At 53.0% G+C, this 24,594-nt stretch overlaps 1 protein-coding gene across 4 annotated transcripts in view; it reads right to left on the minus strand.

Annotated features, from left to right (window-relative positions):
* Nucleotides 1–24,594, minus strand: part of DAG1 (dystroglycan 1) — a 146,674-nt gene that overhangs the window by 41,603 nt on the left and 80,477 nt on the right. For all 4 annotated transcript variants that reach the window (XM_026657049.2, XM_026657050.2, XM_026657047.2 and 1 more), the window contains one exon: nucleotides 2,805–3,196. In XM_026657049.2, coding sequence (XP_026512834.1) covers nucleotides 2,805–3,086 — 282 coding nt within the window. In that variant the 5' untranslated portion in view covers nucleotides 3,087–3,196. The remainder of the gene's footprint in view (nucleotides 1–2,804; nucleotides 3,197–24,594) is intronic.

Genomic DNA, 24,594 nt, shown 5'->3' on the forward strand with positions numbered 1-24,594 from the left:
GAGGTTTTTCGCCTTCCTCCGCAGCATTGGGCAGGGGTCGCAAGCTGGAGGATTCTCTGCGACTTGAAGTCTTTAAATCACGATCTGGAGACTTCAACAGCTGAGCTAAGGGAAAGTGGGTGGGTCAGCTTTTGTGGCCTGCATCATGCGGGAGGTCAGACTAGATGACCATAATGGTCCCTTCTGACCTTTAAGTCTATGAGTCGAGCAGGCAGCATGACTCAGGCCGCCATGGCATGTCCTAGCTTCCACCTGGGCAACTTTCATCAGCCCCACAGTGCTGCAGCCTTCAGTTCAAAGCAGATGACAGTCCTCTAGCTCTTCTAAACATGGAACTCACCCAGCACCTTTCTCCTCCCCACCCGACCCAGAATCCAGGTGTTCCAGATGCACTTTTTAGATCTCCAGCTTATCACTGGCACTCCTCAGCATCAGGACTCTTAGTAGTGCAAATGGGACCTACTCACACTTCACTTTCCTGATCCAGATTCCTTAGCGCTGTGATCTGTGTCCTCTGGCTCTAGAGCAAACCTGCCTATAAGGAGAAGTTGACAAGTCCAAGATTTTCTTCCTTCTCCCTCCCCCCCCCCCCCCCCCCCCCCCCCCCCCCCCCCCAGTTCCCTTCTGACCACTTGAAAAATAGCAAACATGTAATTCTCTCAGGGAAATGCTCCAGCCCCAGCTGTCAGTGAATCTAGAAAAGCATGGGGCACAGGATAGTCTCTCTCACTATCCTTTCCTTGCCTAGCCAGTGTCACTTTCACACTTCCATTTCTTGCAGCTACAGCACCTGGAAGTTCTGAAGGCAATAGACTCAAAGCTTGAGGACAGGCAGATGGTTTGATCATAGCTCCTCTCAGACAAGAAGTGTCCCCAGCTCTCCCCACGGAACATAGGGTGAGGGGAGGACACACTGTGTCAAATGGAGTCAAGAGCCATAGCCATAGAACAGGGTCTGGGCTATGGCACCACATCAGTGCCCAATATTTTGTCCCCATGGTAAAACAAGTCACCCCATGGTGTCAGAGGATCAATCAAGGACTTGGGCTATGGGAGGCTGAGGGTCACTGTCCTTCAGTGATTCATGTGCCCCTTCCTCGGGCATCTGGGTGCATGGCAGGTTAAATACAACCAGATATTGAACCAAATCAGCTCCTACAGAGGGGATCAGACCTCCTCTATTCTTCACTCTGGGATGAAGGAGTTCAATTCAGTAAGAAATAAACAGTTGTAACACCCAAGGAGATTACCTAGATTCCTGGGGCTCTGTCTGCTGGCAGCTCTGGGAGAGGCACACTGTCCCTGGTAGGGAGGGGGAGCCAAGGCAGACTCAGAGTCTGCCCGGCAACCAATAGGGAGTTCAGGAAAGGGGAGAAGCCATTTTTGAGTCAGTCTGGAGCCAGCCAGGGCAAGGGCAGGACTGGTTGTGTGGGGAGCTGGAGTCCCAGGCCTGCAATGCAGGGTTCCCCCTGAGAACTGGCCTCTAGAGACCTGAAAGCAAGATCCCTCAGCTGGGCTTTCCCCTCTTCACTGATGACTCCCAGTTTGTAGAGTTTTGCTGGGAAACTTCCCCAGCCAGACTGAGTTAGCCCTCCAGCTCCCTAGGTGAAACCAGTCACCATATGGTCAGTTCTGCTCTGGCTGCTAGTCCAGGGCTGCTGCCTGCTGTGAGTGTGTCTGGATGCTGGGCTAGGAAACTACAGTTTAGATTTTAGTATAGTTGTGTAATCTGCACCTTGAGCCCTGCAACCCTTTGTGGTGAGGGGAAATTCTGGGACCAGAAGCAGCCTGACTCCTGTCTGAAGAGGATCCCTGCCAGCAGAGATCAGCCTCTCTGCAGTGACTGAGGAATCTAGAGTCATCTCTGAATCTGAGGATCATTCATGGAGTTTGTGAGTGCACCATCTTTTAGTCAGTCAGTCAGGGAACTGGTCTTGGGGACCCCCTACTCCCTGAACTGTGTCCTCAAGCCAGGGAGTAAGGATTTGGGGATTTTATAACCTGATGCATATTAAATCTGTGGAGGGACTTACCACCTCCTCCTACTTGTGAGTCCTTTGGGCTGTACTGAACCCAGTCAGCCACACTGCTAAACCACTGCAGAGAAGAATTTTGTGGTCATAGATCATCAAGGGCCCCAACAAAGTATGCGTATCAACGGGACACTAATCTTATATTTGCTACATCAGGTCACAGGACTGGGGAAAGTCACGGGTATTATCAGTGTGGGCACCGGTGACCCTAACAATAGTGTTTTACCCTATGTTATATTTGTCTCCTGTTTAATATAATTATTGTGTTGAATATATTGTATGTGTTTGTGTTATTTCTTGGAAGTCTCCAACTATCTGGCAAGTAAGTGGGGATTACCCTGTAATTAGAATTTTCCTTCCAAGCTGCCCTGGTGACCCTGCCAGGAAGGAGCGAGGGGGGTGGAGGCACCGCCAAATAAATTCATAGGAAAAAATAAAGAAGATACAGCCTGCTGAGTGAGTTGCGGGATCCAGAAGAACCCAGACCTGTCCATCAACACCTGTAAGCAGATTGGCATTAAATAAGGTAACCGGGTGGAGAAGGGGCGCTACACAGTGAATTTCCAGAAGAGGGAAATGGACGTTTCTTCCTCCCAGCTATCACCAAATCCAACAGCCTCCCCCTTTCTCCCGTCTGAATCATGACCACTTATGACCTATCCGTCCAAACCCATGTGTCACACTGGTGCGGAGACAGGCCCAGTCCCTCCCAAGGGCATGACTGCAAGGAAGGGAATTGTGAGATATGAGGCAGGCTGATGCATTTCTCACCTGCACCATTTCTCCATTGGAAGCAATTAAATCTGTGGGGATGGTGACTCTGAAGGAGCGTCCCACCACAGCAGAGCTGTCTGGAATCCCCACCACTGCTGGGACCGTCTCACGGAGATCTGACAGCACAGAATGCATGGAGGCCTCTAACTGGTTTTCCCAGTCCTGTACAACTTCGGAAGGTTCACTGGGCCAATGGCATTGAACAAAGGTAGCCACCACCAGCAGCGTAAGCAAAGTCCTCCCCAGCAGAGGGGGAAGCAGTACAAATCCCACAGTCATTTTTCCTGCAGACTCCAATACTGTATTCCACTCAGAAAGGGAGCCCTGAAAGCCTGTGTGCTGGCTCCTCAAGCTCCTCACAGCAGCTTCATCCTGGGAGTCTCCCGAACCTGAGAGAGAAAGAAGAGGCCAGGTCAGCACATGAAAGATGCCCGTTTAAGAGCACTGAAGAATAACAGAAAAGCCCACTTGCCTAATGCCACCGCCCTCCCTCCCTTTCAGCTCTGCTGTGCAAATGCAAGAGGCCCATTCCCAGTGGAGAAAAAGTGCCTTTAGCAGCCCGTGCTCACACTGGAGTACAACCACTCAATGGAAACAAGGACCCTTCCTCCTCTCCACCCTCAGCCACCAACTGCTGAAGCCTGAGCACTCAGTGATTCAGTGAGGAACACCCCAGGGTGTGAGCAGAAGGAACTGATTCAGTGACAGAAGCTACAATGGAACTAGGTGACCTTTCCAGGAAAGCTGCAGTCAAGCTAGGACATCAATGAATTTAAATGCTAATTACACAGAACAAGTCCCTGAAGAGATGTACACCAGTGTGAGCAGGAAGCTGCCACCTTCACAGTCTGGGGCAGGACAGATGATTCTGCTCCGAAGGCCCATGAGTCCCCTCAACCAGACCTGTCCCCAACTCAAGCTTTCAGTGTTAGGCATGTGTGCAGAACAGACCCTCTTGGCTAGCAATGCACAGCCAAATCTGGTGTGGGGGCAATAAGCATGCACTGGGCCCCCCAGCGCCCTCCCTACACATGCAGGACGCTCCCCTCCCTATCGTACCCCCCCAGTCCCCACTCCACTCCTCCCCGTACACTGTCCTGCCCCCCTCCCCACATAGGGTGGGCACCACCGCTCCTTCCCAGCACTGTGCCAGGATCAGGTGCTGTCCATTCCTTGTTCACACTGACCTGCCTTCAATGTCTCTTATTTAGCTGCTTGTTCTTTCTCCCCCCACCTTTGTGGTCCCTTCTCTCCTCTTTGGTGCCCCAACTCCCATCTTTTGCTCTCCTCTTCCTTCCTAGTTCATTCCCTCCCTTTGTTCCTTCCCCTTTCCCCTCAGTGCTCACAGCTTGTGTAGGCCCAGAGTGATAGCCAGAGATCTGCAATGCAGCTCCCCATATCATGGCTGCTCCTCCCATGAATTGTGTCTATCCAACAAGTTTCTCCACTGCACTTGTGTTGTGCTGCAGCTTCTTCCCTCAGGAAGCCCTTGGGAGTCTTTACCGCAAGGTGGCACAAGAAGATGCAGGCCCCCCCATCCCCTGATGCCGGACTGGGCAGTGCTCTATGCTGGGCTAGAGGGTCAAGAATCAGGACACAATGGCTCAAGTGGAAGCTGCTTAGCCCTGCAAGACACTGCTAAGGGATGAGGCTTTCTTCGGGGCTCAGCAGCTGACAGAGGCTCCAGCATCCCTTTCTTGATCCAGGGAGGAGCAAGTCCAACCCCCATTCCGAGACAAGCTGCAGGTCTTTGTGGCTGCCAGATCTGAGCACAGCCTATAAGTTATCAATGAATCCACTCCAGCTGTGCCATTTGACACATCAGCCCTCCTGACAGACCCGGGAAGAAAAAGTTACTTACTGTAACTGGAAGTTGTTCGAGATGTGTAGTCCCTATTTGGATTCCAGACATGGGTGTGCATGCGCGCCATGTGCCAGAGCTATTTTCTAGTAGTGTCGTTGATCTGCACGAGCCGCCTGCATGCCTGTGTCTGAGGCTATAAAAGGCCATGCAGTTGACGCCGCTCCAGTTCTCTCTTACTTGCAAGCAATGGAGTCCGCAGCAGAGGGGATGGAGGACAGGTATTGGAACCAAATAGGGACCACACATCTCAAAGAACTTCTTTGAGTGATGGTCCCTACATGGAGTCCAGATGTGGGTGAGTAGTGAGCAGTGCTCAGCATGGAGGTGGGCGCGTGGACTTGCATGAAGTTACAGGCGGCAGGACAGCTCACCCGACAGACGCATCCACAGTGGTGGCGTAGTGAGCGGTAAAGGTGTGGACAGAGGTCGATGTGGCTGCCTTGCAAATGTTCTAAGGTACGTCCGCGAGGTAGGCCAACGTGGCTGCGTGGAGTGAGCCATGACTCCAGGAGGCGGAGGAATGTGAGAGAGCATAGCAGTCCACAATGCAATGGGAGATCCATTTAGAGATGTGTTGTGAGGAGAGGGCCTGGCCCCTGCAACATTCAGCAATGGTGACGAAGAGCCTGGGCGAAGCCTGGAAGGCACGAGTGTGTTGGAGACAGGAGGCTAGTGCCTGGCGGACGTTGAGAGAATGCATTGTTTTCGTTCTGGAGGTGGTGTGCGGTTTTGGGTAGAAGACTGGAAGGTGGATGCTTTGGTTGAGGTGGAACCGGGAGATCATGTTGGGGAGAAACTTGTGGTGCAGGCGCAGGGAAACTTTCTGGAAGATGTATGGGGGGGGGTGAGGTTCAGCCATCAGAACCACCAGCTCGCTAATGCGCTGCACCGAGGTGATGGCCATCAAGAAGATCTTCAAAGGGCAGTTTAGTGAGGGCAGAGGATTATATTTAGGTCCTAAGTGGGGGTAGGGGTTCCGTACTGGTGGAAAGGCATTGAGCAAGCCTCGAAGGATGCGAACGGTGGTTGGGTGAGTGAAGGTGGAGGAACTGTCCATGGGGAGGGGGGGGGGGAAGAGGGGGAGAGGCACTGAGTGACCCGGTAGACCCATATGGATGAGTGGGCGAGGTACGACACTTAGGATGGAGAAGGTAGTCCAGGTGGATGGGGGTAGAGACTCTCCAGTGGATAATGGTGGTGGTGTGCACAGGCGATGAAATGTATCCACTTTGCTTGATAGCAGGCGCTGATAGATGTCCTCCTGCTGTGCACGAGGACGCCGCACACCAGGGTGGAGCACGTTCTGTCTACATATGAGCCCCATCCAAACACCAAGCTGTAAGGTGGAGCAGGCCTGGGTTGGGGTGCTGCAGGCGTCGCTGTGCCTGGGTGAAGAGATCCAGGTGGGTGGGAAGGCAGATCAGAGGAGAGCGGAGAGGCTGGAGGAGATCAGTGAACCAACATTGGTGAGGCCAAAAGGGGGTTATCAGGATGACGGTCGCTTGATCCTGTTGCACCTTGTGGAGGATTTGTGGGAGGAGGGGAATGGGCGGGAAGGCGTAGCAGACTTCAACGGTCCATGGCAGGAGAAGAGTGTCGCCCCGTGAGCTCGTCCCGAGGGCCCCTCTGGAGCAGAAGAGGAGGAGTGTGTGGTTATCGGCGGTTGCGAAGGGGTCCCAAGCCGGGGTCCTCCACCGGTGGAAGACGGAGAGAAGTGTGGGATCATGGAGCTTCCACTCGTGATTTGCATAGAAGGACCAGCTGAACGTGTCTGCCAAGGAGTTGCTGGTGCCTGGAAGGTGCATGGTATGCAGTGTGACCCCGTGCTTGATGCACCAGTTTCAGAGGTGGACAGCCTCTGCACAGAAAGGGTAACCTGGTGCCACCTTGCTTGTTGATATACACAACTGCCGACATGTCTGACAGCAACTGAAAGTCCCGTGATCTTATGAGGGGGAGGAGCGCCTGACAGACAAAGCAGGCAACTTGGAGATCCAGGAAGTTGATGTGCATCCTTGTCTTTTGTGGTGTGCAGAGGTCCTGGGCTGTGTGACCATCCAGATGGACATCCCACCCCGTGAGGGAGGTGTTTGTGGTGAAAGTGGAGCAGGGAGCGGGAAGGGTGACTGGAATGCAGACCAAGATGTTGGACAGATCGGACCACCACGTGAAGGAAGCCAGGACAAATCGGGTAAGCAGGACCGGCTTGTCCAAACGATCTGTCTGAGGTCTGCAGATTGACTGGAGCCAAAGTTGAAAGCACTGCATATAGAGGTGTGCCTGGGGCATTACAGAGGTGCAGGCCACAATGTGGCCATGGAGGCAAAGGCATTGGCAGATAGGCATGTGTGGACTGTGGCGTAGCGGTGTCATGAAAGATGAGGGTGGCAAAGCGGTCCATCAGGAGGAAAGTGCAGCCTACGATAGAGTCCAGGTACAACCCAATAAAGGTGATCTCTTGGGTAGGGATGAGGACTGACTTTTCCTTGTTGATACAGATACCCAGGCTGGTGAGTAGATCACAAAGGGTCTAGATAGTGGAAAGGAGGCAGGTGCATGACGTTGCAATGAGGAACCAATCATCCAGGTAGGGAAATACCGAGTGGCTGAAGGGTCGCATGTGGGCTGCAACAATGGTGAAAACTTTTGTGAACACACAGGGAGCGGTGGTGATACCGAAGGGGAGGACCCAGAACTGATAATGGGAGTGTCCCACTGTAAAATGGAGAAATTTCCGATGAGCCGTGTGGATGTTGATGTGGAAATATGCATCTTTAATATTGAGCCACGAACCAGGAGCCCTGGAGGAGGGATGAAATAATGACGGTGAGCGTGACCATCCAGAACCGGAATTTGCATATGAACTTGTTGAGCAAGCGAAGGTCCAGAATGGGGTGGCAGCCATCCCCCTTTTTTGGAACAACAAAATAAGGGGAATAGAATCCTTGGCCTCGGTAATGGGGGAAACACACTTTATGGTGCCCTTCCAGAGGAAGGCATCCGCTTCCTCTCAGAGAAGATCGCAATGAGAGGGATCTCCACGTCACCATGGAGTGGGTGATGAGGGAGGAAGAAGAGGAACTCTATTGAGTACCCTGGTGAATGATGTCCAGCGCCCAGCAAGCGGTGGTGATCTTGCCCCAAGTGTGGGCGAACAGAGTGAGACAGCCCTCAAGGATGATCAGGGTCAGCATGGGAGGAGGTTGGCGGGTCTCAATGGAAGAGTCAAGCGGCCATTTGGAGTGACGCTGCAGAAGAGTCGAGGGAGCAGAAGTGGTAGTGGTGGGGTAATAGGGTCGTTGAGTGCATGGACATTGGCAAGACTGCTCCTGCGGTCATTGAAAATAGGGCTGGTAGGGCACAGGGGTGAAGGATGACCGTTGCTGCCTGCAGGTCAGGGCCAGGGTGTAGATACCAAGCAACCACAGTGTGGCGTGGGAATCCTCAAGGTAGTGGGAGGATCCGTCCATCTTGTCACTGAAGAGTTTCTGATTGTCAAAGGGAAGGTCCTTAAGAGTGGTCCGGACCTCCTTAGGAAATCTGGAGGATTGAAGCCAGGAGTCTTTGCAGAGTATGACACTGGTAGCTAGGCAGCGGGACACTGTCAGTAGCACCAACCGTTGCCTGGAGGATCACCTTGGTGACCAGTTTGCCCTCATCCAGCAGCGCCTGGAGATTCTGCTGTTTGTCCGCCCAGAGAAAGGTCTGAGAGTCAATAAGCTTAAAGCCTCGTAACTGGCAATACGGAACTGAAGTCCCACAGAGGAATAAACCTTTTGCCCTAAAAGGTCCAGCTTCTTTGCCACCCTGTGCAGGGGTGTTGTGTGGCCTTAAGGTGTAGCTGTTGAGCCCGTTCAGTCGCTGCGTGCACCACAAAGGAGTTGAGGGGCAGGTGTGTGTAAGCAGGAAGTTCATACCCTGGGATGGGACAAAGTACGGCTGCTCAGTATGCTTCAGAGTAGGGGCACAAGAGGCCAGCGTGTGTCAGACCAACTATGCCAGTTGTAGGATGGCCGTGTGGATAGGGAGGGCAGTTTGGGGGGGGGGGGGGGGGGGGGGGGTTGGAAGATATCCAGGAGCTGGTTTTGCGGGTCCTGGACTTCTTCCACCATGAGGTTGAGAGCCTCTGCTACATGCCGAAGTAGGTTGTGGTACTGCTTATGGTCATCCAGAGGGGAGAGGGAAGGTGGAATTAATGCCTCGTCTGGGATGACAAGGCTGGGACTGGTGTTACTCACAGTGCTGGCTGCACGATGATCATAGAATCATAGAAGATTAGGGTTGGAAGGGATTTCAGGAGATCATCTAGTCCAATCCCCTGCTCAAAGCAGGACCAACACTAACTAAGTCATCCTAGTCAGGGCTTTGACAAGCCGGGCCTTAAAAACCTCTAAGGGTATGTCTACACTACAGGATTAATCCGAATTTAGATAATTCGAATTTGGGAAACAGGTTGTATAAATTCGATTGTGCGCGGCCACACTAAGCACCTTAATTCGGTTTTAAACCACATTAATTCGGTGGTGTGCGGCCACACTACCCCATTAACTTAAACACAGTAATTCGGTGGTGTGCGTCCACACTAACCCTAATTCGAATTAACAAAATCGATTTAGGCTCTACTCCGTTCGTCGAGGTGGAGTACAGAAATCGATTTAAAGGGCCCTTTAATTCGAATTAACTGGCTCTGTAGTGTGGACGGGTGAAGGGTTAATTCGGATTAAGGCAGCTAAATCCGAATTAAAGTCCTAGTGTAGACCAGGCCTAAGGATGGAAATTCCACCACCTCCCTAGGTAACCCATTCCAGTGCTTTGCCACCCTCATAGTGTAATAGTATTTCCTAATATCCAACCTAGACTTCCCCCACTGCAACTTGAGACCATTGCTTCCTGTTCTGTCATCTGCCACCACTGAACAGCCTAGCTCCATCCTCTTTGGAACCCCCCTTCAGGTAGTTGAAGCCTGCTATCAAATCCCCCCTCACTCTTCTCTTCTGCAGGCTAAATAAGTCCAGTTCCCTCAGCCTCTCCTCGTACGTCATGTGCCCCAGCCCCCTGATCATTTTTGTTGCCCTCCGCTGGACACTCTCTAATTTATCCATATCCCTTCTGTAGTGGGGGGACCAAAACTGGACACAATACTCCAGGTGTGGCCTCACCAGTGCTGAATAGAGGGGAATAATCACTTCCCTCGATCTGCTGGCAATGCCCAAACTAATGCAGCCCAATATGCTGTTAGCCTTCTTGGCAACAATGGCACACTGCTGACTCATATCCAGCTTCTCATCCACTGTAATCCCCAGGTCCTTTTCTGCAGAACTGCTGCTTAGCCCATCGGTCCCCAGCCTGTAGCAGTGCATAGAATTCTTCCATCTTAAGTGCAGGACTCTGCACTTGTCCTTGCTGAACCTCATCAGATTTCTTTTGGCCCAATCCTCCAATTTGTCTAGATCACTGTGGACCCTATCCCTACCCTCCAGTGCATCTACCTCTCCCCCCCCGCCCCAGTTTAGTGTCATCTGCAATCTTGCTGAGGGTGTAATCCATCCCATCATCCAGATCATTAATAAAGATGTTGAACAAAACCAACCCCAGGACAGACCCCTGGGGCATTCCGCTTGATACCGGCTGCCAACTAGACATGGAACCATTTATCACTACCCTTTGAGCCCGACAATCTAGCCAGCTTTCTTTCCTCTTTATAGTCCATTCATCCAATCCATACTTTTTTAACTTGCTGGCAAGAGTACTGTGGGAGACTATCAAAAGCTTTGCTAAAATCAAGATATATCACATCCACTGCTTTCCCAATATCCAGAGCCGTTATCTCATCATGGAAGGGAATCAGGTTGGTCAGGCATGATTTGCCCTTAGTGAATCCATGCTGACTGATCACCTTCCTCTCCTCCAAGTGCTTCAAAATGGTTTCCTTGAGGACCTGCTCCATGATTTTTCCAGCGACTGAGGTGAGACACTAGTTCCCCGGTTCTCCTTTTTTAAAGATGGGCACTATATCTGCCTTTTTTCCAATTGTCCAGGACCTCCCCCAATCGTCACGAGTTTTCAAAGATAATGGCCAATGGCTCTGCTATCACATCAGCCAATTCCCTCAGCACCCTTGGATACATTAGATCTGGACCCATGGACTTGTGCATGTCCAGCTTTTCTAAATAGTCCTTAACCTGTTCTTTCACCACTGAGGGCTGCCCACCTCCTCCCCACACTGTGTTGCCCAGGAGAGATGTCTTCTTCTGACTCCTCATATCCAGAGGGCGCTCGGTGCAGGCAGGGGGCACCTGGTAAGATGGGAGCGGCAGCACCCCATGATCCTGGCAGAGTCACAGGGAGGCCAGTAGGGCCAAGTGTAGGGGTGACTGGGCATCAGCGGGCTCCAGGGGGAATGGAACTATGGCTCAGGGTCATACGCGGGTGGATAGGTTGAGTGTTGCCAGGGATATGGACTGCGAGAGAGTGCAGGTGTCAAGGAGGGGTCTGGCTTGGAAAACTACTTAGACTCAGAGGACAGATCTGGCAGAGGCAGAACCGTCGGCACTGGTGGTGCGTGGGTGAAAGAGGTGCGCCACTCTGGGAGGAGTAGGAGAGATTCATCCGCCGTAGTGGAAAGCAGCGAGGTGTCCAGAGGACTGGAGTGAGGTGGTGAACTGGTGTATGGGAGCATCAGCTTTGCCATGGGCATCAACTGTATCAGGTGAGTTAGCATGCGGGAAAGCAGGCATGACAGTCCGGAGGGGCCCAGTGGCGTTGACGGTGGTGGACCGGGAACTGTGGCAGTAGGTGGTACCTGTGGCTCACAGCAGTGTTTCACCTTATGCTCCTTCCAGGGATTAGCAGAGCTAAGAGCACCAAGGAACAGGGGTTCCAACTCTGGCCATGCAACGGTAAGAGGAACTGGAGCGGTGCTGACCTGCACGGCCTCCTATAGCCTTGGACACAGACACGCAGATGACGCACAAGCGGGTCAATGGACACTACTGCAAAACTATTCAGGTCTGGCGCATGGCGCGCATGCACACCCATGTTTGGAATACATATAGGAACCATAACTGGAAGAACCAGGCTGTGCACGCGAGCCCGCTCCCTCAACCCACATCTCATTTGACAGATACACAAAGAGCCCTGTGCTCTGCAGCAGTATGACAAGCTGGAGAGCAGAACTGCTGACAGGCTACCTCGTAAATGCACGCTCACTGCTGTGGAATGGCTTGAGTCAGCCCGAGGCCCTGTCCACACGGGGTCTGAACCAGACTAGTTTCCACTAATTTGCCTTGCTGCAGTACTCAGTACAATCAATACATTGCATTGGGAGTGGTTCCCACAGCCCTATCAATAAGCTAGCGTGGTAGCTTTAAGTTTGTCACAGCCTTGAGTTCCGTAAGCTAGGTCGACCTACCCCCCGTGCAGAGCAGGGCTAAGGCCAGAGCTGCCCCAAGAGCCTCTTCCCTTGCTACTGACTACATGGCTGTTCCTGCAAGACCCAGAGGGTGACAGGCTAGCTCCAGCCCTGCATTCAAACCATTTGCCCAGGTGCAGAATTCACGTAAGTGGGTCGCAGTAACTGATAGCTGTCAGCAGATTCAAGTCACTGAGCTCGATGTGCAGCACCCCCAGGAGACTGGATCTGAATTCTCTGCTCTGAAGAAGAGGAGGCGTGACTGCAGTTGGGATTAGTTCTATACTGAAGCCTGGAGGTGCCGGAATTCCTAGTTACCCCACACATGCTGGCTAAAAGTATTACATGTAGCCTGCTACCAGAACTCCTGTGAAATGGCCAGAGCAGTGGCTCAAGGGAGAAGCTTTTGTGTCTGGGAAAAACAGCCCTCTGGGGCTCCACAAGAGGACCCTGGCAGACATCTCTTTCCTAGAATGGTCAGAACAGCTTAGCTTGACAATCTTGGTCTTACGCCACACACAAACTACCAGGAATCCATGTGGATGGCAGCTCCCCCAGGGTCAGGTGCACTAATACCCACCGGCCTGAGCTCTGCATTCTTCTGGGTTGTTTCATTCCTCTGGCTTCAAAGATCAGCAGAGTGGAATCACATCTGAGTCCAGTGCCACAAGAGTTAGGTTCCATGGATACTCACTCTTGAAATGCAGCAGCAGCTGGGAGCTCAAGAATTCCCCCACCCCAAACTGACCACAGTGAACTGGCTGAGTTTACAAGTTAAACCCTGATTTGTTGTTCTCCAATCATTGCAAGCTCAGCCTGGATCCTGCAAGCCAAGCTGTGCTCTGCCTGCTTCATTTGCTTCCCGTACTGGATTTCAATGTGCTCTTCCACAGCTGCGTTGGCTCTGTAGTGCTGACGAGTACACACCTAGCATCAAACTAAGCAGATATATGCAGTAACAAGGTGCCATTTTCACAATCACTTCCCTGGTCAAACCATACTTTACTCATTTCACACTGCTGGATTCCAGCACATCCATTACCAGCAACAGAAAAATCTGACCACTGGGAACAATCTAGAAAGAAAAATTACCATCCCAGCTTAAATGACATGTCCCAGACTGGGAAACAGGCAGTTACTGGAACCCCTTGCTGCTTATGTGAAACCCAATCATAAACTCTAAATCACTACCTCCTATGCCTAACATTCTGCACACAGCGTGCTAGCAGCATCAGCTTCACGCAAATATGTGACTGACAGAGGAAGTGGTCAAATATAAAAGGAATCAGCAGCTCAAAATGGATGTTTTACTCCACAAGGGCTGAGTTGACTCTTACAGGTTGGCCCTGAAACCATCTCTAACAAACTGTCTGGGTTCTACATCCCTGTTAAGGACAGCAGCAGCCTGGCTGAACAAGCTCTGCTCAGGTTTAACCAAGCAGCAGCAAGGATGTAAATCACAACAAGGGGTTGCTTGTTGCATTTGCTCCCCGCCCACTGGCAGCCAAGCTCCCCCCTCCTGGCCTCCTTCTCCCTCCCCCCGCCGAGCGCACCGCTCCCTACTCCTCCCTCTCTCCCAGAACTTCCTTCCCCCCCACCCGCCTAACAGCTGTTTGGTTGCGCTTAGGACTTTCTGGGAGTGAGGGGGAGGAGCAGGGATGCAGCGTGCTCAGGGGAGGAGGCGGAGAAGAGGCAGGGCAGGGGCAGGAAGGGGGTGGGAAAAGGCAGGGTGGGGCAGGGACTTTGGTGAAGGGGTGGAATGGGGGTGAGGCGGGGGCGGGGCAGGAAGAGGCGAGCACCCACCGGGCAGAGGGGAAGTTGGCGCCTTTGCGTCTAGCTCTGAAAGCTGAAGAAATCTTTCCAACGGGACCAAATGTGTACTGAAGCCAAGTCTTCCTGAGTCTGCAGAGAGACAGCCTCGTTCATCACGGCTCTTTGCTGGTGGGATGGGAGCATAAAGGTCAGCCAAAAGAAGGCTGGGGTCTTTGGGCCAAAGCAGCAGTAGCTTTCCTTGCCAAACACAGACCAAGGAAAAGGGGTACTGGTTGGAGCACTGCTGTATTTTGGCTTGGTGAGAATTTTGGGTACATATGAGGCTTTGGGTACATTTTCCAAATCCTGATCACAATGGTCCATCAGCTTTCACTGCTATTCCCACACCACAGCTGTGTGTAATGTCTTTCACAGGTACTGTATCCTCAAATGCTGTGAGTTAATGAAAAAACACTGCTATTCTCCTCCCAGACTTAGTCTAGGTAGATAAATAAGCCAAACGCTACACACAAATATTTAGATACCTCTCATAACTGTGGGCACTAAGCTTATTCCATGGAGGCCACCATTTTCCTGCCAACTTGCAGGAAGTAGAGAAATTAGGACACAGAAAAACTCATTCTGCACAGAACTCCACAGGAATAACACTGGGCTCAGAATACTGTGTGAGGCCATTTTGGGAACATATTTCTTTAAAAGTGCTAGTTCTGAGTTAATGTGAATGTCTATTCTATTGCCAGACAGTGCACAAGAAAAGACGGTTACTCACCGTTGTAACTGTTGTTCTTCGAGATGTGTTGCTCATATCCATTCCAGTTAGGTGTGCGCGCGCCGCGTGCACGATCGTCGGAAGATTTTTACCCTAGCAACCCCCGGTGGGTCGGCTGTGGAGCCCCCTGGAGTGGCGCCTTCATGGCGCTGGATATATACCCCAGCCGACCCAGCGCCCCCTCAGTTCCTTCTTGCCGGCTACTCCGACAGTGGGGAAGGGGGGCGGGTTTGGAATGGATATGAGCAACACATCTCGAAGAACAACAGTTACAACGGTGAGTAACCGTCTTTTCTTCGAGTGCTTGCTCATATCCATTCCAGTTAGGTGACTCCCAAGCCCCACCTAGGTGGCGGGGTCGGAGTGAGACATTGCTGTGTGCAGAACCGCTGATCCGAAAGCAGCATCGTCTCTGGATTGTTGCACCAGCGCATAGTGAGTAGCGAATGTGTGGACCGATGACCACACTGCAGCTCTACAAATGTCTTGGATCGGGACTTGAGCCAGGAAGGCAGTCGAGGAGGCCTGGGCCCTCGTGGAATGAGCGGTGAGGCGTGGCGTCGGTACACCGGTCAGGTCGTAGCAAGCACGAATACAGGACGTGATCCAAGAGGACAGGCACTGTGAAGAGACCGGTGAGCCTTTCATCCGGTCGGCCACCGCAACGAAGAGTTGCGTCGTCTTCCTAAATGGCTTTGTACGGTCAATATAGAAAGCCAGGGCCCTGCGTACGTCCAAAGAGTGTAAACGCTGGTCTTGACGAGTAGCGTGTGGTTTCGGATGGAAGACCGGTAGGAATATATCCTGGTTCACGTGGAAAGGTGAAACTACCTTGGGAAGAAAGGCAGGATGGGGGCGAAGCTGCACCTTGTCCTTATGGAACACCGTGTAAGGGGGCTCGGACGTCAGCACCCTGAGTTCCGAGACGCGCCGTGCTGATGTGATGGCTACGAGGAAGGCTGTCTTCCAGGATAAGTACAGGAGTGAGCAGGTCACCAAAGGTTCAAACGGAGGCCCTGTGAGCCTGGAGAGGACGAGGTTGAGGTCCCACGTCGGAACCGGCTGCCGTTGCTGTGGGTATAGCCGGTCTAAGCCCTTGAGGAATCTAACGACCATCGGGTTAGAGAAGACCGAGGACGTGAGTTCTCCTGGGTGGAAAGCGGAAATAGCGGCGAGGTGAACCTTGATTGAGGATGTCGCCAAGCCTTGTTGCCTTAGGGACAGGAGGTATTCCAGTATGAAGGGGATAGGTGCCTGCGAGGGAGACGTAGCTCGTTGCTCACACCAACAGGAGAACCGCTTCCACTTGGCTAGATAAGTGGTCCGCGTAGAGGGTTTCCTACTTCCCAGCAGAACCTGCTGGACGGCCTGCGAGCACTGCTGCTCTGTCCGACTCAACCATGGAGCATCCACGCCGTGAGGTGGAGTGACTGTAGGTCGGGGTGACACAACCGGCCGTGGTCCTGGGAGATGAGGTCTCGACTCAAGGGGAGCGTGATCGGCGTTCGTACTGAAAGCTCCAGCAGTGTGGTGTACCAGTGCTGCCTCGGCCAAGCGGGAGCGACTAGAATTACCCGTGCATGGTCCCTGCGGATCTTGAGCAGTACCCTGTGGACCAGCGGAAATGGAGGGAAAGCGTAGAACAGGTGGTCCTTCCATGTTAGAAGGAAGGCGTCTGACCGAGAGCCTGGGGCTCGCCCGTGTAGGGAGCAGAATGCCTGGCACTTCCTGTTGGCCCGAGATGCGAAGAGGTCGACCTGGGGAAATCCCCACCTCTGGAAGACGGAATAGATGACGTCCGGACGAATTGACCACTCGTGCGTCTGGAAGGACCTGCTGAGACGGTCCGCCAGCGTATTCTGGGCTCCAGGAAGGAACGATGCCGTGAGATGTATCGAGTGGGCGATGCAGAAGTCCCACAGGCGAATGGCCTCTTGGCATAGGAGCGATGAGTGGGCTCCGCCTTGCTTGTTGATGTAAAACATGGCCGTGGTGTTGTCGGTGAGAACCAACACGCAACGGCCCTGTAGGAAGTTGAGGAATGCCTGACAGGCTAGGCGCCCCGCCATCAGCTCCCGGACGTTGATGTGCAGGGCTAGTTGGGACGCCGACCACAGGCCCTGGGTATGGTGCTCCCCGAGGTGAGCGCCCCATCCTAGAGATGAAGCGTCCGTGACTAGGTGGAGGGAGGGTTGTGGGGCGTGAAAGGGCACTCCTGCACAGACCGCCGTGCGATCCGTCCACCAAGTGAGGGAGGTCAAGACCGAGGCCGGAACCGTGACCACCATGTTCAGGTAGTCTCGATGAGGACGGTAAACCGATGACACCCAAGCCTGCAGTGGGCGAAGTCGTAGCCTGGCGTGCCTGGTTACGTAGGTGCACGAGGCCATATGGCCCAAGAGGGCAAGGCATGTTCTTATGGTGGTGATTGGAAAAGCCCTGAGTCCTTGAATGACGCTTGAGATGGTATGAAAGCGGCTGTCTGGCAGGATGGCTCGGGCACGTCTGGAGTCCAGGACTGCTCCAATGAACTCTATTCTCTGAGTTGGTACTAGAGTGGACTTCTCTCTGTTGAGTAGAATGCCCAGCTCGCGGAAAGTGTGTGTCACTATGTGGACATGAGCCTGAACTTGGTCCCTGGTGCGGCCGCGTACCAGCCAGTCGTCCAAGTACGGGAACAGCTGTATCCCTTGTCGACGAAGGAAGGCCGCGACGACTGCCAGACACTTTGTGAACACTCTGGGAGCCGAGGACAAGCCGAAGGGAAGGACTGCAAATTGGTAGTGCACCTTGTTTACTACAAATCGCAGGAAGCGCCTGTGAGGCGGATAAATCGCTATGTGGAAATAAGCGTCCTTCATGTCGAGGGCGGCGAACCAGTCTCCAGGATCCAGTGAAGGGATGATGGTCCCCAATGATACCATGCGGAACTTCAACTTTACTATGAATTTGTTGAGTCCGCGCAAGTCTAAGATGGGCCGTAGACCCCCTTTCGACTTGGGGATCAGGAAGTAGCGGGAATAAAACCCCCTGCCCCTTAGCTCCGATGGAACCTCCTCTATGGCCCCCATAGCAAGGAGCCCAAAAACCTCCTGTGTAAGGAGTTGCTCGTGAGAAGGGTCCCTGAAGAGGGACGGGGAGGGGGAGTGGGAGGGGGGGGCGAGGAAAACTGGAGGGCGTATCCCCTCTCCACCGTGCGAAGGACCCAACGGTCTGAGGTTATAAGGGACCAAGCACGGTGGAAACGGGAGAGGCGATCCCGGAAGGGGGGAGGTGGATCCTGGGTACCGGTCGTGGTGCCGTCCTCGACCGCACCTTCAAAAGTTTTGCCTAGGCCCTGAAGGTGGCCTAGGCTGGACCTGGTTCTGACCAGGTTGAGGGCCGGACGACCTCTGCCTGCCGCCTCAACCCCGCCTCCTGGCAAAGTCCTGTCTTGGACGAGGCGGGGGAGGGTAGAATCTCTGCGGCTGCGGCCTGAAGGGTCTGCGCAGAGGCCCTGGGACATGCATCCCCAGGGAGCGCATCATTGTTCGTGAGTCCTTCAGGTTCTGGAGCCTCGCGTCAGTTTTGTCCGAAAAGAGGCCCTAAGCTGTTCTGACCATTCTAGGAAAGAGATGTCTGCCAGGGTCCTCTTGTGGAGCCCCAGAGGGCTGTTTTTCCCAGACACAAAAGCTTCTCCCTTGAGCCACTGCTCTGGCCATTTCACAGGAGTTCTGGTAGCAGGCTACATGTAATACTTTTAGCCAGCATGTGTGGGGTAACTAGGTCTGCTGCAGCTCAGGTGGCAAGCCTGACACCTGGAGCCAGGAGAGTCGCCGCATGGCTATCCCCGAAGCCAGGGTCCTAGCGGCCGAATCAGCAATATCGAGGGAGGCTTGCAAGGAGGTACGTGCCACCCGCATACCCTCCTCCACCAAAGCCCCAAACTCTTCCCTCGATTCCTGGGGAACCAGCTCCTTGAATTTCCCCATTGAGGACCATGAATTGAAACTGTAACGGCTCAGGAGCGCCTGCTGATTGGCCGCTCGAAGCTGGAGACCTCCCGCAGAATAGACCTTGCGTCCGAACAAATCGAAGTGCTTAGCGTCCTTCGATTTGGGCGCAGCGGCCTGTTAGCCATGGCGCTCCCGTGCATTAACCGATGAGACCACCAGTGAGCACGGCTGGGGATGGGTATATAAGTACTCATGGTCCTTTGAGGGCACAAAGTACTTCCGCTCCACTCCTCTGGCCGTGGGTGGAATAGAGGCCGGGGTTTGCCAGATGGTGGTGGCATTGGTCTGTATGGTTCGGATAAGGGGTAACGCCACCCTAGAGGGGGTATCCGCCGAGAGGATGTTAACAATCGGGTCATGAACCTCCACAATCTCCTCCACCTGGAGGTCCATATTGCGTGGCACCCGGCGCAACAGGTCCTGGTGAGCCCGAAGGTCTATAGGAGGCGGACCCATGGCGGATGTACCCGCTACGGCCTCATCGGGGGAGGAGGAGGAGGATCCCCCCCGGTGGCAAGGGGTCCAAGGGCGGATCCTGTTCCAGGTGCTCCTGGAGCTGGACATTGCCTGCCCCTGGGTCCAGGGCCTCCGCCGGTGTGGGCACTGGCGCCTCCATGCCACCTGGCGGAGGGCGGGAGATGGTAGACTCCGGGGCCCTGGGCTCGGAGCGTGCCGAGCGGGACGCAGGTGGTGGGGCCCCTTGTGCCTGGTGGTAGGCCCACGGTGTCCAGAAGGACCAATGCGCAGGTCCCTGCGTAGGGTCCTCGGCCGTCTCCAGCAAATGGCCGGCATCCGCGTCCGATGATCGGGACGCCGACCTAGACGGCCACGGCGGTGCCGAGTGCACTGTCGCCGGCACCGGATGGTACGGTGACGATCGGTGCCGGTCGTAGGGCGATCTGTCCCTGCGCGGTGCTGGTGAGAGGTGCCGGGATCTGGATCGGGAACGGTGCCGGTAGTCTCGCCGGTGCCAAGATCCAGATCTGGAGCGGGACGACGACCGCGACGAGACCCAGTACCGGGAGCGGCCCCTCGAGCCCGAGCGGCGCTCGTACCGGTGCTGGGAGCTCCGCCTCGAGCCCGATCGGTGCCGGTCGTCGCGACGGTGCCGAGATGTGGAACGGCGTCGCGAAGGTGATCTCTGCTGCGAGTACGACCGGTGCCGAGGTGATATTCGGCGCCGGGACTCCGAGCGGCGTCGGGACCTGCTCCGGGATCTGGAACGGTGCCGCGAGTCCGGAGCTGGAGACGGCGGGTGCAGCAGGGCAGGCTTGCCCCTGGACTGCACCTGGCGCGGAGCTACTGGTGCCAGAAGGTGTGACGGCCCCGGCTCCGTGAAGGCGATCAGGTCTCGCGCCGTTGCGAATGTCTCCGGGGTGGACGGGAGACAAGGTTCCACCACCAGTCTAGGTGGTGAAACAGTCCGCACCGGACTCGACGGCCTCGGTGCCGGAGTCGACGGTGTGGCCGCCTGCTTCTGGCGGTCCAACGGCGGGCGCGGCTCTACCCCTGGCACCGGGGGAGCCGGCGTCTTCGGCACGGCTGTGTCCTGGGCCTTGCGGGCCTTCTTATGGCCCGGAGAGAGGGATCGACGCTGAGTCCCCTGAGGCGGGCGCGGTGCCGACGTCGGCCGGTGCCGAGGTGGCTTGTCCGCCGCACCGGTCGGAGCCGCCGGGGCGCTGCGCACCGAGGCGCTCGGTGCCGGGGCTGGGCGCGCCGAGGGAGGATCCGGGCTCAGCGCCGCCTCCATCAGGAGCTGCCGAAGCCTGAAGTCCCGCTCCTTCCTTGTCCTAGGCTTGAAGGCATTGCAGATTGGGCACTTATCTGCTGGATGGGCTTCCCCAAGGCACTTCAAGCAGGAGCTGTGCGGGTCGCTCGTTGGCATAGGCTTCCCGCAGGACGCGCACGGCTTAAAGCCAGGAGCCTTGGGCATAGGCCCGGCTGTGCGCCGGGGGGAAAAGGGGGGAAGACACCCCCTAAACCCCCGCTAACAATTTACAACTCTACGAAAACTAAACAACTAACTATCTAAGAACTTTAATAACTATATACAACTATCTATACTAATGGCAATGAGAAAGCTAGGGATAGTGAAGAGCAGCTATGCCGCGGTTCACTGTTCCAACGACCGTCAGGGGCGGTAAGAAGGAACTGAGGGGGCGCTGGGTCGGCTGGGGTATATATCCAGCGCCATGAAGGCGCCACTCCAGGGGGCTCCACAGCCGACCCACCGGGGGTTGCTAGGGTAAAAATCTTCTGACGATCGTGCACGCAGCGCGCGCACACCTAACTGGAATGGATATGAGCAAGCACTCGAAGAAGAACTTCTATTTCTCACGCCTGGGTTCTGTCTGGTAACAAAAGGGAAAAGTTAAACTGAAATACTATATTTAACTTCAGAGGGGTAGCCGTGTTAGTCTGAATCTGTAAAAAGCAACAGAGGGTCCTGTGGCACCTTTAAGACTTTAATACTTCTGTTAGTCTTAAAGGTGCCACAGGACCCTCTGTTGCTTATATTTAACTTGACTTTTTAAAAATGTATTTTTAGAGGATGGCAAGCAGAGGCAAGTATTAAAGTACATCAGTGGACAGCAACAACTATGAGATTCGAATACAAAAATACAAAGTAATTTGGGTATGAGAACTATTCACACAACAGCTCTAAAAACAAATTTGAAGTTAGGACTGAAGGATACAGACTTTCTGGCTTGCAAGCCTTGGTGAAAATAATCAACAGTGCCCACATAGCAAGAAATATACTTCTGGCCAGTAAGTTTCTCTGTTGTAAGGATGCCTCATACATTACTGAACCTGTTTGATACAAGTTAATTCTGAAATAGAAACACTGGTGCTTTCCTTCCAATAAAGAGAATTAAAAGGCAAAGGCAAGGAAGGGAAGATGTTTTCAGGTGATGTTTAGAACAGTGGCTCCCAAACTTGTTCCGCCTCTTGTGCAGGGAAAGCCCCTGGCACGCCGGGCTGGTTTGTTTACCTGCCGCGTCCGCAGGTTTGGCCGATCGCGGCTCCCAGTGGCTGCAGTTCACTGCTCCAGGCCAATGGGAGCTGCTGCCAGTGCGTCCCTTGGCCTGGAGCAGCCCAGCCCGCCAGGGGCTTTCCCTGCACAAGCGGCGGAACAAGTCTGGGAACCACTGGTTTAGAAGAAGGCAGAGAGTCAATAAGCTAGACATAGGGGAAGGCTATGCTAGATGCAGTGTGCTGCACAGGAGAAGGCTCTTGCACCCACAGCGGTAAAACTATGAGTGGGCAGAGTGGAGGCCACTGGTCTAGACTTCTGTTTTACCAGCACGGCTATGTCAGTTAGGAGTATCAAAAAAACCACATCACAACCCCAACTTCTATAGCTTTGCTGGCAAAAGCCTAGTGTAGATGCAGTTATAGTCTTTTGCCAGTATCAGCTACATCTCCGCTAGGTATACATATCCCAGCAAATCCTGTCTAATGTAGACAAGTGCAAGTCCACTATTCAAAAAAAAAAAAAAAAAAAAAAAAGGGCAATTTCAAATTGGGCCATGAAGTAATTGGGGAGCCAGTAGTGTTATGGTCTCATGTCCCAGTGCCCAGGAGAAGGAAGGCATGCAGAATACTGCACATACACTGTGAGCTTTAGGCAGTATTTCTAGCATCTAACGCAAGGGACTGGAGACAGGACTCCTGGGTTGTATTCTCAACTCCTCAATAAGCTTGCCACATAGGCAACAGTGGCCAAGTCACTTAGGGTGGGTCTACATAGTTGCACCTGTTTAACTAAAGATATGATTTTACACTGATGTTGTTAAATCGGTGTGGCTTCGTGTGGAAACATTCTTAAATCAATTTAAATGTGATTTGTATCACATACACCCTCTTTGACCCTATCAATTTACAGGGAGTAAACTAGTTCTAAACCAGTATAAATGTCCACACAGGAGTCTGCACTGGTTTAACTAAACCAGAGCATGTTTGTGTGTAGACAAACCCAGTGGTGATGGGTCTTGCTCACTTTATCCACCTGGAAAAAATTAATAGATCCCTACTCAGCATAGCTGCAAGGGTTAACGTTTAAGTGATTTGAAATCTTCAGATGTCACAGTGGTGGTGTAGCCATGTCGGTCCTAGGATATTAAAGGCACAGGGTGGGTGAGGGAATAATTTCTATTGGACTAAATCACCAGACATTAAAGATATTATTGAGTTTCTCAAAACTGTTTGACAAGCATTACAGTCAGGAGAGCTAGGGCTTGAGGATGCTGCCAGGGATATGCAAACAGGAAAGGCAAGAGGAGATGAAGACCTAGTGGAGAAGAAACCCAAGTACAATATAGCAAGTCACTTATGATTGCTCCTTGAAGGGGACTGACTGGGATTACACAACATCAGGGCATGGCTCTTCTAGTCCTCTGGTGCGTCTCACCAGGTAAGTATTTTCCTAAAGCACCTGGACAGAACTGCAAGATCAGTAGGCATGGAAATCATTACACCTGCAGCTCCTTTCCCCACTATTCTGTAGCCTGAATCCTACCCTTCAGGTGTCTGGGGAGTCAAATGCTGCTTCGTGCATGCTGTGCCTGTGCTATGGTCAAAGCCAGGTGGTTTCTGAGCCAGGTTACCTGGCCAGCAGAGCCAGGGACTGCCTTTACTGTAGTATTACAGAATCACAGCAGAGACTATGAGAAGCTCCTGAAAGGAGCACTCTTCCAAGTGTCCCCAGAATATTGGGGAGTGTGGGAGAAGAGGCTGCCAGCAGCAATGACTAGCCATCGCTAGGTGCATGAAGCTGCTATTTGCACTGGCAGCAAGGGCTTGCAGGAGTCAGAAGCAGAAAGTGTATCTGGAAGCACAGAGGCATCTGTGTTTAGGATAATGATACTATGTTCCCAGCCAGGACAGTCCACTTAGTGAATGGAGCAGTTCTAGCCCTCAGCAAAGCTGAAGGAAGACACTCCTCCGAGAGTGGAAGAGGTTTAGGCTCTCTATATTGTCTCCAGAGGGTGTCTGATGCAGATACTACAAGGAATGACAGATCAGGAAGGCAGCTTGGGAAGAAGTTTTGTCCCACGCTTTGTCCCAGGGGATCAAACTCCACTCTGCAGAGCTGTCATGGCTAGAGCCCAGAACAGTGCTCTAAAGCCACTACTGCTAATGACATCAATACACTCCTTCCGAAACAGCTAGGGACTCTCCTGCCCCTGAAGGGAATGTTTGCTGCTCAAAACAAACTTCTACCTTTGTCCTAAAGGGAACAACTCAAGCCTTCAGATATCAGCTCCAGCGCTGCCTCCAAGCCAACCGCAATGGCTCAACACAAATAACTTTAGCCCCTCCTCTGGGTCCAGCCCTCCAGGAACAGATGTAAGCAAAGTACTTAAGATTTCCAGACCAGAGTTATGCATCCTGGGAACTGTATACAAAACTTCCCTGGGAAGTTTTTGAGCTGGGGTCACAGTGCAAATATAAGCCTTGCTAATCTTAGTTCTAAGTAAAGTGTGAACCCGACCAAAGGAAACAAGAGGACCTGAGGGGGTGAAAGATTGTACTTGCACATTCAGGGTGAGAAACATGCAATACAGGTCTGGCAGGCACCTCACGTCTATGGTAAGAGCAACAGTGTGAGCAGCAAAAGGAACCTTGGTTAAGGTTTTGCACGCAAGACAGCAAGTTTACTAAGACAAATCTACAAGTATTAAAGATGGTCCTGGAAGAGTTCTGAGCACCATCCCACGGGCATTTCATTGCTGCGTGGACATACCTTAAGTGACTACCCGAAGCCTAATACAACTTGAGGGAGGAAGATGAAACATTAAACACTGGCAAGTACAGACGTGGCATCATTTATACACTTTTTGCCAGAATAATTAGATGAGTTGTTAGCAGGCACATTCTAATTAGAGAGAACAACTATGTGATGATGTGACAAAGTGGGCTTTTATTCATCTTGTTATGTTGCATGAGAGTCTTACTATCCTATACTAATACTG

Source organism: Terrapene carolina, unplaced genomic scaffold, assembly GCF_002925995.2.
Source record: "Terrapene carolina triunguis isolate 2854851 unplaced genomic scaffold, T_m_triunguis-2.0 Scaffold235, whole genome shotgun sequence".
Classification (NCBI taxonomy): Eukaryota; Metazoa; Chordata; order Testudines; family Emydidae; genus Terrapene; species Terrapene triunguis.